The sequence below is a fragment of the Solea senegalensis genome, linkage group LG14 (assembly GCF_019176455.1).
Source record: "Solea senegalensis isolate Sse05_10M linkage group LG14, IFAPA_SoseM_1, whole genome shotgun sequence".
Taxonomy (NCBI): domain Eukaryota; kingdom Metazoa; phylum Chordata; class Actinopteri; order Pleuronectiformes; family Soleidae; genus Solea; species Solea senegalensis.
In genome coordinates this window covers 16,206,271-16,221,529 of record NC_058034.1, presented here as the reverse complement: position 1 = coordinate 16,221,529, position 15,259 = coordinate 16,206,271, and the positions used below count along the sequence as shown (strand labels likewise).

Below are 15,259 nucleotides of genomic sequence, written 5' to 3'. Positions count from 1 at the left end.
GCCCTCACTCATATCCTTGTCACATGACAGTGGTGGCAGACGCCTCTCTGCATGACTTTGGTGACACATCACGTCATATTTTGGGTTTAGTGATCACATTGATTTACCATTTTTTATCCAATCCAATGATTAGTATCGGACTAATACTACTGCTGAGTAGTATATCAGCTCATCCCCAGAAATGACAAAACATAACTGACAATAAATTGAATGACTGATTAGTTAATCATAGACATAATAAGAGTAAGCCACTCTAAAATGTCTGCGAGTGCTGTAAGTTAATTGCTAATAAAAGGATGCTAATATGCATCCTATAACTCACAACCTTCACCTTTGACAACCAAAACCTCACAAGCACTTTATTCCGGGGTCTTACTGAACATTTGCACCAAATTTGAACCTTTCAGGGTTAAAATATTTGTTGAGCATTTTGACTACTGTGGTCAACATTTGTAAAATTTTATTCAAAAGGTATTCTTTGCACATTTTACTGTTCTTGTGCTTCTATCTTTTTCTATGACTATGGAGGTTCCATTTTTAAATTTCACCAGGAGCCAGCTGAGGTAGTTTGGGAATCTGGTTAGGATGCCTCTTGGACGCCTCCCTGGGTGTTTCAGGAATGTCCTTCTGGGAGGTGACCTCAGGGCCAACCCAGATACACTGGAGGGATTATATGTCTCGTCTGCCTGGGAACGCCTTCCCCCCAGAGAAGCTAGCGGTCTGGGCTTCCTTGCTAAGGCTGCTGCCCATGCGATCCAGACCCGGATAAGCAGAAGACAACAGCAAGGAACGGAACATGCAAAAAAATGAATCAGCATGGCCAAGTTAGCTTCAGTATCTGGTATTCAACAGCGACACAGGGAGCAGGGGTGGACAGAAAATCTTTCAGACCTTGTCAGTACCGAAGTATTGGGCAGATGAGGGTGATGGGGACACATGTGATGTGTTTCAAGAGTCCTTAAAGTAGCATCTCTGCTTCGATAAAAGCTTCATTTTTTCTCTCTTTCACAGTCCACAGTCCACCTATGATAAGCAAAAAGTAACACTGCACTGTGGCCCAGATGAAAGGATCCACATTCATTCACAACAGCGTGGTGGGAAAACAATGCACAGTGAAGTGCCAAGGACAAGCAAAAAAAAAAAGGACTGAGACAGTGCTGTGCATGATTATGAATGAATTCCCTGTGATCAGTTCAGATACTGTACTGTATGTACAAAAGACAGAAGAAAAGGAAAAGGCACAAAGAGCATAAGAGCAAATTAGTTCCAGGTGGTTCCTGTAGAAACCCTAAGTACTGTAGCTAAAGAAAGGACGAGGCTGAACATACAGTATTATGATTTGAAGGTGACCTCTTCTGTGTGAAACCGCCTGCTGTGGTAAGTGGTGAAAAATGGTAGATGGAAGGTTTATGAGCGACAGCAACAGCAGCAGCAGCATTCGCAGCAATGGAAATAAAGACCAATGATGATGCTGTAAATGCAATCAAAAGACACTTAAAATATTGAATTTTCATTGAATTTCCACTACAATATCATATTGTGGGTCGCCATGAGAGCTTTGCCTTCTGGCTCTCAATTGTGTCGTTTACAAATGAATAACAATGCAGTACTTTTTGCATGTATCAGCATGAGAACTGAATGAGAGCAGCACAAACCATGGAAAAGAGAGAGAGAATTACGGCTGTGACAGATTTCTCCCTGTGATGTTTCAGTAAAACCACAGCACGCAAACGGTTATTTCAACAAAGCTGTCAACTCACAAACCAACTAAACTAGGATTAGATTTACTGGATGAGGATTACAACACAGACTGACAACCGTGAGGGTAGCCAAGGTACATACGCACGTTTAAACTTCAGACACTCTTAGCTTTTACTTCTATGCAGTTTCTTACTTTGTTATTTTTTGTTAAATGTGTCTGATTTGTTCAAAAACATCTGCTCCAATTCAAAAGTTGCATGAAAACAATTGTGAAAAAACATCAGAGGGAGGCTGAATAAACATCTCTAAATGAATCAAAATTGAATCAATTCGGTAATGGAATGGTCGGGAAATCAGAAGTGACGCCCAGCGACAGATCACATCGCACATATTTTCACAGAATAACTGGCTGATGCTCAGATACGAGGAAGCATGCATGAGCACAAGCGTAATCTTGACGCATAATCTGTCTAGTTTGTTCTCTGTACGTGATAAAAATGAAAAATTCAAGATCCATTTCCTGCCCACTTGCTGTGTGTACTCACACCCACACAAAAGCCATCTGCAACACCAGCGGAGAGGGTAGTGCTCAACAGCACAACATGTCGCACAACGCAAGTACACACAGTGCAGGCAAGTCATAATCTGGCCAGTGACATCCTGACCCGGGGTGAAATGCACATCCAAATATAGTTTCCAATGATGGAGAAAGCATCTGAATTGGCACATTTCATTCGGAAAGTATATCATTATACATGATTGAGAGAACTAGTTTGGTCAAGGTGCAGAGCCAGTTAAAAATGTCAGACATGCACTGTACATTATTCTAAGCGCTCACAGGAGTAATTGTTTTGTTTTCAACAGAAACGCTGCAACCTTTCGCTCTAGCGTAGACAGCGAAGGTTAATGCATATTAACTGACAGTTGGCTGTCCACAGCAGGCAAAGTAATGGAGTGAAATGACTGTGCAGGAAGCACACTTGTTTGAGCCTAATGTGCCATATCATCACCCTAACCTTTGTCTGTGGAAATCTGTTTTATAACCGAGCAAAATTGGTGCGGAAACTTAAATATCTCCATAGGGCTGATGATTACCCAGTACCAGATCACAAACTGTGAGACTTAGGGACTTGAGTTTTTTCTCAAGCAGTGGCTTGAGAATCCCACACAAACATAATACTCTGTGACTCTGGGCAAGGAAGCAATTGAGTACATCAGCAGGAAATATAATAGAATCCCACAGTAACTTATTGCCTCTTGCAAACATTGGTTGCAGCCCTCAAAAAAGAAGGGCATAGTGCTAATAAATACAGTTTTGTTACAGATAACACACACACACACACGGTGCAAAGCACAAAACACACACACGCAAGCACATCTACCACATTGAGGCTTCGCTGGGAAAGAGAGAGAAATGAGACCTGAGGTTGTTCAGGACACTACTGCTGACCCTGATGTTCAGCAGAAGTGATGCCTGAAGGGGACATAGTGTGATGGCTTTTAAAGGAGAGGAGGGCCATGAAAGAGGGAAAAAGCACTCTGGGGGTCACGTCTGCAGCTAAGCACCAGGAAAACAATGACTGACACACACCTCACCTGCTATAAAGTCTGCAGTTGCCAGAGCGGTTACCCATAAACTCGCTGTTAACAGAAATCAAGGGGAAGTCATAATCAGATCCAGTTTTAATCATGAAAATGCACTTTTTCAGAATAGTTACATAAGAAAAACAAGACATGATCAGACCCACTTCTCTGCTCCTAATGATCCTCCAAACACTTCTTGAGCTATTTAAATCCGTTCTTCCAGAATATATTCACTCATTTGATGTTTCATGATGACAGTGAAGAGCACAGTTTAACTCGTGTAAAAGATTTCATTTACCATTTCAGTGACGCTCATGTGGAAGCATCTGCATTTATGTTTCACCAATTATCTTTTTTTTTTCTTTCATCTGTCAAAAATGTGTCAATGTAAATGTGTTGTAAATGTGCCAGTGCAGTCAACCGTTACCACACTGCCCTCTTCTGGTGATGGCTGAAATTGCTCCCTCTTCAAACAAAGTGATTTCTGAAAAGGCAGGTTAATGGGCTCATGGTTTTAATGTTATTTCATGATGAAAAAAGAGCAAAAATTCCTTTACGTCTCATCTAAGTAGGCCAACATCAGTGGTACTGGCACTGACCTCCCTCAGACAAGACTTTAGATACTTTATAGTGAAATGCAGGCAAATATGTATTTTCTTCTTCTGGAATTGCAATGATGTAAAGAATTTTGGGTAATACAAACATCTTAATCTTAATTTTTTCAAATCTCAGCTCCCTCTCATCTTATACGTCATTATTACAAACGGTCTGAGAAGCAGTGGACTGCACATTTCTGCCCATTCTATGTCATCCAATATTTTAAAATGCATTATGAAAAAGTGCTCTCTGACAGCAACGTCCAGCGATTGCACTGCATACAGTAATGTCCAACTCTGCCCGCTGTTCTACAGAATACTGAGACACACACGTGCATCTAACAGTGAGTGCACATAAACACACAGGCACACTAATGTGTGGCACCATCGGGAGTAATTAGCAGAGCGTATTCATCTAAATCTAACTACTGATCATCTAACTATCTAACACTTGGCAAATCCTATAAAATAGTTCCTCAACAGAGTAGATTTTATGATCACACACACACACACACACACACACACACACACACACAGCAGCAGCAGCAATCAGGGCTAATTAGCAAGTTAAGTAAAAGTATATCTTAATTTAACGCGTGATTGGTCAAGCCTGCTGCCTGCCATGAACTGACTTACTGTCTGTGTCGCCTGATTCGACATTGTACCTATTACTGTTAATGTAAGTCCAGTGTGTGTGTGTGTGTGTGTGTGTGTGTGTGTGTGTGTGTAAAAGCATGGTGCATAAATAATGAAAGAAGGCAGTGTCATCTTCAGAGGGCTGAGTGCAAAATGGCAGATCAGTCGTTGATGCAGAGGGGGGTTCTCATCAGATTTCTCAAGCTGACTGGGACACACCGTTATGGTTTGAAATAACACTTTGTCTCCAGTGATTAGCTGCTCAAAGAAACTTCCCATTAAACTCACTTCAGAGCAATGGAAAAACATATTTACTTGATAGGTTAATGCCATTCACTTGGAAGAAACATGACCGGTTAGCGTGGCAGCAAGAGTAGCTCTGAGTTTCATTGTTTTCGTATTGTTTTATTATTGTTGTTGTCTTCCTGTGTATTTATGTATCTTGTCTATTACCTCAAATACAGTAGTTTACACTAGGGGAGGAATGGACATGGGGTTAAACATCCAATTTCGCCAGAGCTGAGGAGACCATACTGCGGGTGCAGAGCTGGGGGCTAAGCTAAAGGCTAAGAGGCACAATAGGAAGTGACGACACAAGCATTTTCTGCCCTCTGTGCTAATGGGGAATGTTAACTCGCTGCCAAACAAATTGTGAATTTCCCCCATGGGGAAATCAAGTATCTATCCATCTGTCTATCTATCTAAAACGTGTAAAAAGGCCACATTTAGATAAAGCGAACTGAGGCTGATCATCTCTGCTATTATAAAAGTGTCGTTTAAAAGTGTGCAAAGTATGAATACATTTCTAGACCACATCCTCACAGAATCATGCAGAGGTGTAGTGATGTAAAGGCAATATCACATATTTAATATATTATATTACAAAAAAACGGAAGACTAGACATGAACGAGGGCTACATTTTTAAATTTTAAGTAATTTGACCCAGGAGTTTATTCCTACTTGTCACTTTTTTTCATGGTTTATTCGAAACCCTAGTAGCTTGTAATAGAAAGACACAGGGATTCATAGGTTCTTACCTTTACAATATCTGAACATTTGTTGTCTTAATCATTCAATTTAGTGACATTTGTGTGTTTCGGTTGTCCCTGGCCTCATCACGAGGATAAAGCAAATGTATCAACCACCTGTGTGGAGCACGTAACATCTGTTTCAAAAGTTGGTCAGTGTCTTTGAGAAAACATGGAACTCAAAGCTACTACAGCCCCGGATAAAGTCAGCGAAAAAGAGCCTGGTCAGTCCTTGCCTTCCTTTTCAAAATAAAAATATTTGAAAGTTCCAGGTGGATTCTGAGGAATTCATGTTACAGTTTGCTCACCATTCCGGATCCACCGGAGTGATATCTATCCTGGGAGGAGCTCCGAACGGCAGTGACGTTGGCCTGGCTATGATCTCCTCGTCGGGCGTCCGCGACCTTTCCCCCTGACGCCATGACAGCGGAGGTAGCTGCAGATTGCCTGAGAAACGGCGCCGACCCCGGCGCAGATCGACCCCCAGTGTGCAGGACGGAGAAGTGAAGGACTCACTGAGGCAGCAGTCTGGAGGCTCTTTGCTGTCCTGAGGATACAAACACAGAACATGTCCGTGACATGAGAGTGACACGTTTAAACGGAACAAGGAGAAAAACAGCAAAGAAATTAAAAATTTAAGTACATTTGATTTATTACAGATGTTGACACACAGCTCTCTTATCCAACCTGATATGCTATTAACCCACTAGGGGGCGTCACAGGCCTGTTCCAAAAAACATATTGACATCAAATATCTCTATTTCAACTTCGTAGTGAACAATTTTTTAACCGCCTTTACAGAATGTTTATAGTTTCTTTGTTATTATTATTATTAGTAGTAGTAGTAGTAGTAGTAGTAGTAGTAATAGTATATATAATATTATTTCACCACATCTTTTACCCTGTGCTTCATTTACTAGCCTAATGTGTCTTTTGCTTTCTGCTTTAAAATGTCAGGTCATAAATAGCCATGTTTACTCCGTGACCGCTGTGTGATTTACATACATCTGAGGGGATAAATGATAAATGAGCAAGTGACAGAGAGAAATGGAACATGTGTTGGTAGCAGGATGTGAGTATGATGCACGTCTGCATGAAAGGAAGGGAAATGAATGTTAAACCTTTTCTCACCTTTTCTCTGGCACTACATTCTAATCACTTCATTCATCAGCTCAACTCAGAGACACTTCCAGATATCATCCGGACAGTTTGACAAAGAGAAAAGATGCAGCCTCTACATAAAGGAGTAGAAGAAGTGTGGAATCACACTTGTGAGGCATCCTCATCAAGTCATTATTTAATTTCTTTCATTATTTCCCTCAACACACAAGTGTGCAGGGAAAGACCAGGAGCTGGAACACATTGAGGATTTTAACTATTGTCATGGAAACTCGAGATTATCTCATATCATAGGGGTAAAATCCACTGTTTTGTTAAGGAACCCTTTTTTTCTGCATTTTATTCATTTTTAAAATTCAAAAACAGTATATCATGTTGTTCACTGTGGGGTAACTCAGCGGTTAAGACCGTGTGCAGAGAAATCATGGTCACAAGTTCAGCTCCACCCCTGGCAGGTTGTACTTAATTCCCTTTCAAGTTGCTTTGGATGAAAGCATCTGCTAAATGACATGTAATATAATGTAAGAATGTTTGAAAGAGTTCAAAAAAATATGTACAAAATACTACTTTTCTTGTTGTAACAGTAAAAAGATTATCTGTGGTGTCCTTTTCAATAAATGATCAATGAAGAAAATGGTCAGATTATTCAATAATGTAAATGTATGTGATCTGATCAGACATGAAGACCCAGATCATTTCCACTGAATCTGGTTTTAAACTGGACAACAACGGTGAGTCTCCAGTGGTTAAGAACTCTCTCCAGTAAACACAGCCTTCCCACTCTCTCTCTCTCTCTTTCTGAGTCTCACGGCTTTTCTCAGCTATTTTCCCTTCCTCCACCTACGTACTTGTGGCTTCTGTGCCACACTACACACTGCCAGAGATCGTGATGGACAAATTACAACCTAATTTCATTGTTACATTGTACAGTAGTGATTGTGACCTATAGTATAGTTTCCCTCTCGGCTGCGTGGGTGGTGACTTGTTTTTCTGACTGGCAAGTAAACACATTGTAGAATACTATAGACTACAGCCTCCATGCTGGTGCTGCCAGCATGGAGATTAGAACGACAACAATCGTTCAATACAGATTATAATTTGATGCTAACACGGGTATTTTACATTCGCCTTTATGCATGGAGTAAACATGTTCTCCCCGTGTGTGCGTGGGTTTTCTCTGGGTCCACAGTCCACAGACATGCCGATCTAGGGATTGGGTAAATTGGACACTCTAAATTGACAGTGGATGTGAATGTGAGAGTCAATGGTTATTTGTCTGTACGTGGCCCTGTGATGGACTGGCGATCTGTCCAAGGTGTGACCCCGCCTATCGCCCTCTGTCAGCTGAGATTGGCACAGTGACCCCCCAGTGCAACCCTCATGTGGAGAATAAGGCAGTAGAAAATGGATGGATGAACCACAGGATTACTATCAACATCTTCTTATTTTTGTGTAACTGTATAAGAAGTGTAGGACAATAGCATTCACTGTCTGCCACATGTGGGACTAGGTTTTTGTTTCGAGTGTTCATATCCGAGACTGAAACATCTGGGTAAGTAAAAACCAATCAACCAATCATTGCACCTGGCAGATGCTCACTCTGCTATAGTGAAGCAGTCGTTTTGCGCCATGATTGTAAATTCAGTGTAAATAACGCTGTAACAGTCTACAACAGGTTCTCAGTTTGAATCGCCTCGTGTTACATTTTTTTAATGTTTCTATAATGGTTAAAGCACCAGTATGTAGAAGCTCTTTAAGCAAAATTATATTTTTAATGGTAAAATATAAGTATTATTGTTATCCATACATTTTCTAATTTATTGCTTCACAAAAAAACTGAGGAAAATAGTAAAGCACATAATTATTTCTTGATTAAAGTGTCAAATTATAGTCGTTTACTTAGTTTTAGTAGTTGAATATTGTGATTGATTCATTTCTCAGAGAAGAAGCATTATTCAGATTATTTCCTCATTACCTACTGAAAACCTGAGACAAAATAATATTCCTTATGTCTCTTTATATATCTCTTGTTGTGACAAGCAGCAACCATTCAAAGACAGGGAAATGCTGTAGTCAAATACTTTGGTTGGTTTTGCTGTGCATTTATTGAAAGAAAAGAAAAAGTTAAGTGTTGCTTTACAATGCCGTTCACAGATATTTACCTCGACAACAAGAGAATCGTGAGAGAGAGGGCGTTAGGAGACAAGGACATGTTTTTCTTCCAATGGCAACTCAGGAAGGAAAGTGTGTGATGCAAGGATAAAGACAAAGAGACGTGTGAGTGATAAGAACTGCGGTGACTGCAGACCACAGAGAATAAATACAAGGAAGGAAGGAAGGAAGGAAGGAGGGAGGGAGGTTGGTGAAAAGGGTGACGGATAACAGTGAGACAGATAAAAGAAATACATATATAACACACATAAGGCACAAGGAGGAATCATATGTCAGATCAGATGATGTTTTTAACAACGACGGTGAGTAGAAACCCTGTGAGAGCAGCTCTTACCGTGACAATGACGTGATAACAGTTTTCAGTGGTTTAAGGCTACACAGCATGTCAGAGATCCATTTGGTCCGTGATGGTTTTGATGAATCGTAATAACATAATAGCACGAGTTGCCGTGGATACAAATCTACTGCAGTTCATCTGAGCCACAGGCCCTAACAGCTCTATAAGAAGATTAATCATGATTTGATACAGGAAGTATATGTTAAGTACTTTCTTACACAAAGCCATCAAAAGTGGGTATTTGAATTAAAAGTCAGAAACCAATTCAACACGGTCTGACTCAGACAGGAAGCCATGACCAGGCCGAGAAAGTCATGGATACAGGCAGTAAATGCAGAGGAGTGACTGCAACCTACGTCACGCTGCATTCACACCATTTCTAAAGCAGCTTCCAATCTAGAATTGCACAGGAAATCAGACACAGTACCAATCGTAGCTTTGTTCCAGAGAATGTTGGACATTTTCTGGACATTTTCAGGAGGTGAGGCAGAAGAAACACTGAACAGTATCATGTAAAACAGCTTTATACAGTTTATACAGACTATGGCTGAAAACACCAAAAAGCACCCTTTGGAAGTGGATTCTACTGCTAAAAATAAATCCTGGACTGGTAAATGCTCTAATAAACATTTATTAAATGTTAATTCATGTTTTAACCAAAAATGGCAGGTTTATTGAGGTATAAATTCATTAATTAATTAGTCAAGGGTTTATAAAGCTACTGGTAACACCTGTTAACACAATAGTAAAAATTGTCACTTAAATATAACCTTTATTAATGCTCCTCATGACCCTGATTGTACAGCAGGTCATGTATCGCTTAACAAATTCTTCACAAATACACAATTTAATTAGTACAATTTATCATCTACTAACTATTGTTAATGTCCATTAAGCTCTGAGTGATCCCTAAGCAGTCACACGGATATTAGACGGACACTATTTGGGGAACAAGTTTCCTACTTTACAATAACAGTCACACGGGACATTAATAAATTATCTTTTTGGCCGGTTCTCACAACTTTAAAGGGCTTTTTGAGCCGGCAATTGAACCCACAACCTTCAAGTTGAAAGACGACTCACTCTACTGTGGAGCTACCGTGGCCCCATTAACAGCACCCTCCAGCATCATTGTCTACCTGGGACACTAGATACTGAGATACTGGCCTTCGCATATTCATTAGTTCCATCATACACACACACATACACACACACACACACACACACACACACACACAAGAGAATTCACGTCACAAGGCCGGCGCTATAAGATTGATAGAGAGACTCTATAATGTACCTTTACCTCCTTGTCAAATCAAAATTCACAACATGTGATAGAACATGCATCTGTCACAGCTGGAAAAAAGACCCCCGACATTCGTCATTTGCAACAACAGCCTGCAGCAACCTTTTGCTACCTTGAGATTTATGACCGTCCTCTACAGAAAATCAAGCAAAACAGGTTATTGTCCTGTGTGTGTTAGACGAAACAAAACAAGACACAGCCTTTATTCAAAGAAAGAAAATACGTCCTTGCAAGGACACGGGAGACTGAGAGTTGCTTTTGGTTTCCTGTGAACAGTAACTCCTTTTTTCCATGAAGAATAACCCAGTGTTTTCTAGGGCAGCCACCTGAAAGTCACAGACTTGAATCATCAGTCAGAGACCCTGCAGTCACGTGTGCAGCGGACTTCTGGGTCATCTTGGTCCCCAAAACTATAGCAGCAGAGTGAGCTTGCCTCACTTTCATACTGTGTTATATATATATATAATATGTATGAACAGATAAGTCAGAAATGTACAGTTACTGTACTGTATATATATATATATAAACACATACGGTCAGCAAAATATGTAACTGTACAATTCTGACTCATCTGTTCATACACAAAGGCTTGGTGGAATAATACCCGGTCAAAACTTTTATTTCAGTATTTCAGTCAGGTATAGCAGTAGTTTAAGATATGCAGTATAAACCTAAGGTAAGCACAGATAAAACAAACAGAACTGGTAATTATTTTTAACCCTTGTCCATTCCTGACTGCGGGGAGAAAGAAAGGTCTCTTTGATGAACCTCAGAATGTCGGTCTGGAATTGTTTTTTGCTTATTTTTGCCATAAGGGACAGAAAATGTCCTGTGAGTAATATTTGTTATATATGTTAAAATAGTGTATTAACAATTTAAAATGAAGAAAAACTAAAAGTTTTATTTAGAAAAAACACTGTAGTTGTAGATTTTGCCTGTTCAATTTGAAATTTGAACAGTATAACATGTTCAAAATAACATTTGTTTCACTGTGCAAAAACAAGCCAAAAAACCTGGAAACCTGGTAGAGGTGTTTTTCCAAATCTCTCCTCTCTGGTGACTAAGACACTGATTCGCCGGCTACATGCAATAGCGTGAGTGAAATTAGCTTTCAGAAACCATTGGAATTTTTGCATAATTGTGATAATGCAAAGTGCACTTGCGCAAACATGTGGTCTGCGATACTCTCGGTGTTAAATGGTTAAGAAATCTAAAAACTCTCCTTTTTTTCTGGCCATAATTTTACTGGTACAATAACAAAGTAGAACAAAGATAAAAAATACAGTATATACTATCTGAAATTGAAAAACTATTTCCAAAAGTGTGCTTCAGATAAGTCAGACCTTAGACATCTTTCCTACTTCTCACCCGCCCCCGACCAACACCCAAATCCGGCTTCACTCTTGTTATTTTGACACCGAGAAAACACCTGCTTTCCATCCGTTACAGAGAGGGAGGGAGTTAATGGAGAGGAGGAGGAGGAGCGGAAGACCGAGAGGGTTGTTGGTGAGGAAGGGAGAGATAAAAAAAGCTCCAGGGAAGGTACAAGTCTAAGAGAGGATAAAAGTAAGAGGAGGGAACAGCCGGAGCTGGCTATGAGGATGTGCAGGGGAGGTGTGAGTGAGGCAGAAAGAAAGTGGGGATAGTGAAAAGGAGGGTAACACTGAGGGATCCAGCTCTGGCGGATCCCTCAGCACTGGCGGCTCCCAGCTCTGTGAATGCATCACAAATTATTGTACATAATGAGATTTTTCTACACATGCACGAGAGACACACACACATGTACATGCAGAAAGAAAACACATAAATGTGTGTATGCCTTACAGCTAGAATGTTGATTTAATAGATAAACTGTGTGTGTATGTGTGTGTGCCCTTCACGTCTTGCAGACCATGTTCTAGACTGAATTTTAAATAGGCACATTTGTCATTTTGACCGTTTTTCTTCACTCAGTGCTCCATGAAGACAAGGTGGAAACGTATTTTATGAAAAAATAACAAATGTCAAATTAAATTTAAAGACATTTTCCAGGTTAGCCCCTTAATTATCCATAAAACCAGGTGAGAACTTGGTTGAGTCTGTCTGCTGCAAAATAACTGGGCAGAGTAAAAAAATAAAAAATAAATAAATAAAAAAACAAAAAGGTACATACGCCTCATGGCCTGATCACAACAATGTGAGGAGAAAAACAACTCAAGTGCAATAAAAGGCTAACATTGATCAGGGAGGAAAAAACATGGCAAAATGGGAGGTGGTTAAGAACCTTACAGCCACACTAACCGTGTTTCAGAAACTCTTCTCGGAGATAAGAACAACCTGGAAAAATGAGCATGACCAGCTTTTTCTCCATCGTTGACTCGTCAAAACTAATGCTCAAGGACGGGGAAACCAGTCAGTATGTACATTTTTACAGCAGTTTTATGTGAATGTGAAGAACTAACACTCATTTGATCAATTAAAGGGTTGATTTTTTTCCACTTGGTCAAATGGAGAATAAACTTAAAATCATTATGATGCTGCTGTGTTTGTTTAATTCACATTCTATAAGTATAAGTTTTTTTTGTTCTAATTTATTGGATTTTTTTTTAGATCTTTTACTTATAAAACTTTACCGAAACACAGTATGAGTAGGGCAGTGTAGGGCTTTTATTTTCTTTGAAGGAAGTGACTTTGATGTAAATTTTTGTCAGTTTTCTTTTAATTTCTTTAATCCCAGCGTCCTCTGTTGTTGTGGGAATGAGAGGTGTATCTCAGATCCACTGTCTGATGATTGAATGATCGACAAGTGCATTAAAGAAAGGCTTAATAATGTCATAAAGTAGCAGCTAGTGTTTGCCATCTTTGAATAAAAAGCCATTTCAGGACAAATCATGTAATTGGGTTCAGTAAAGTGATAAAACTCCCCCGAGGTAGACAGAGAAACAGGATATTAATATTATCATTACATGATTTGCTTTCCTCCTTTTAGCATCATCTCTTCTTTATCCCAGATGAAGGAGACCGATCGCCGCGCCTCAGACAAGATCAAATAAATTGCAGACTTTCCATGTCGACAGCAGAATGCGTGAAGTGTGATAAATTTGGGGTTTCTTTTGGGAGAGTTGAGCACAAAAACATGCTTGGTTCAAGTAAGCAAAGCTTCATTTATTTAGCATGTGTGTGTATGTGTGGTTTATTGGAAAGAGAGGACTGAGATGAAATACAGAATCATTTATTGCCCCCTCTGAGGAGTCTATTTTTATATTTTATACGTCTCTTCGCTGAATATCTTCTGCCTCCTTCCCTCATTTACATAACCCTAAAATCCAATAAATTAAATCAAGTTGTAGAGGAATAATAATAGAGCAATTATGTTTTTGAATGTATATTTTGATTTAAAATATTTTGTATTGGGCTCTGGGATTATTATTTTCTTTTTTAATATTTGATGGCACTGAAAAAAAGAGCACATTCCTAATTTCAGAAAATGAACTAACATATGAATAAATAATGAAATCAATCACATTCCCACTACTGCTCACAAGGATGTGACTGCAGGTGGGCCATTCAGAAAAGATTGGCTCCAACCAAATGAAAATGTCGCTTTTTTGTTTACAGCTTCTATAATAACACTTCATGTGCAATCACTGCTGAAAAATGACAAAACATTGTTGACTCCAGCTGCTTAAAAATATCGTTTAAAGCCACAATATCACTCGTCGTAGGCATTTGACCTACATTCCAAAACTTTAATTAAGATTATGATTAAGATTAATGGTTACTTTAGAAAATAGAATCTACAGATGGTTTCATCATGTCATAATAACTACAGTTGTAGAGCTGACACATTTACGATTATTAATCAATTACTAAATTAACTCATCAGTTTGAAGCTTTCTTCATGATTAGAACAAGTTTTCTGATAGTTTCCGGCTTCTTAAATGTGAATATATTCTTTGTTTTTTTGCTCCATGTAACAAAGAAATCGTTAAAAACTGAATCATTTTCAACACATTAAAAAACATTGTCATTTCCTGGTTTGACAAACACTGATCAACATTTTTTTGACCTTTTCTGACATTTTATGGACCAAACGATTTCTCAATTAATCGATTATGAAAATAATCATTAGTTGCAGCTCTATGCAGTCGTAAGCATTACTGACAGATTTGACGTTATGACATAGAACATGATTTCTGACCATTGTAAATTTGGTTTCAACCAGTTTACCACAGACTTACAGTGAAATTAGGTTACTACCTAAATAACAAACATCACGTGTGTCCAAACATGTGTCTCACTTGACACACATCTTTGAGTCTAAGAAATATAAAATCAAAATAAATGTGGTATCATAGCAGCAGGACATCCAGAGAATGTCAAATGTCAATGTCATGGAGAAGTGCGAGAGGTCGCAGGAGAGAGGAGTCACTCTTGCTGTGGTAACGAGCATCACTCCTGACCAGCCACAAAAGACAGAGACAGACAGGGCGGAGGACGATAACCATGTTTGTCAAGACCAATATAGACACAGAGGAGAAAGTGTGATATACAGGAGATTTCACTAAAAGAAGAGAGAAGAGTGAATGAAAACAAAACCAGAGGAGGAGGCAGGAATGTAGGCAGTGTCCATGAGTGTTAAACTGTTTCCTTCGCTTGGCTTAGTTTCAAACACTCAGTTTTCCGAGCTCTCCAATAGGAGAACGAACAGCTGTTTGCAGTTTGACCCCTGCACTCTGTAAATACAAACTCAACTGTCAGAGTCAGGCAAAGTATGGCAGCAGAGACGGGAAGTAAAAA

General features: G+C 39.4%; 1 protein-coding gene across 2 annotated transcripts in view; it reads right to left on the bottom strand.

The window, feature by feature from the left end:
- pde4ba (phosphodiesterase 4B, cAMP-specific a) overlaps positions 1-15,259 on the bottom strand; it is a 137,300-nt gene that overhangs the window by 102,196 nt on the left and 19,845 nt on the right. The window contains exons 3-4 of one of the 2 annotated variants that reach the window (XM_044043536.1): positions 5,855-6,093; positions 3,298-3,342 (exon numbers count right to left, since the gene is read on the bottom strand). In XM_044043536.1, the coding sequence (XP_043899471.1) occupies positions 3,298-3,342; positions 5,855-6,093 (284 nt within the window). The remainder of the gene's footprint in view (positions 1-3,297; positions 3,343-5,854; positions 6,094-15,259) is intronic. The other variant, XM_044043539.1, reaches the window with a different exon arrangement.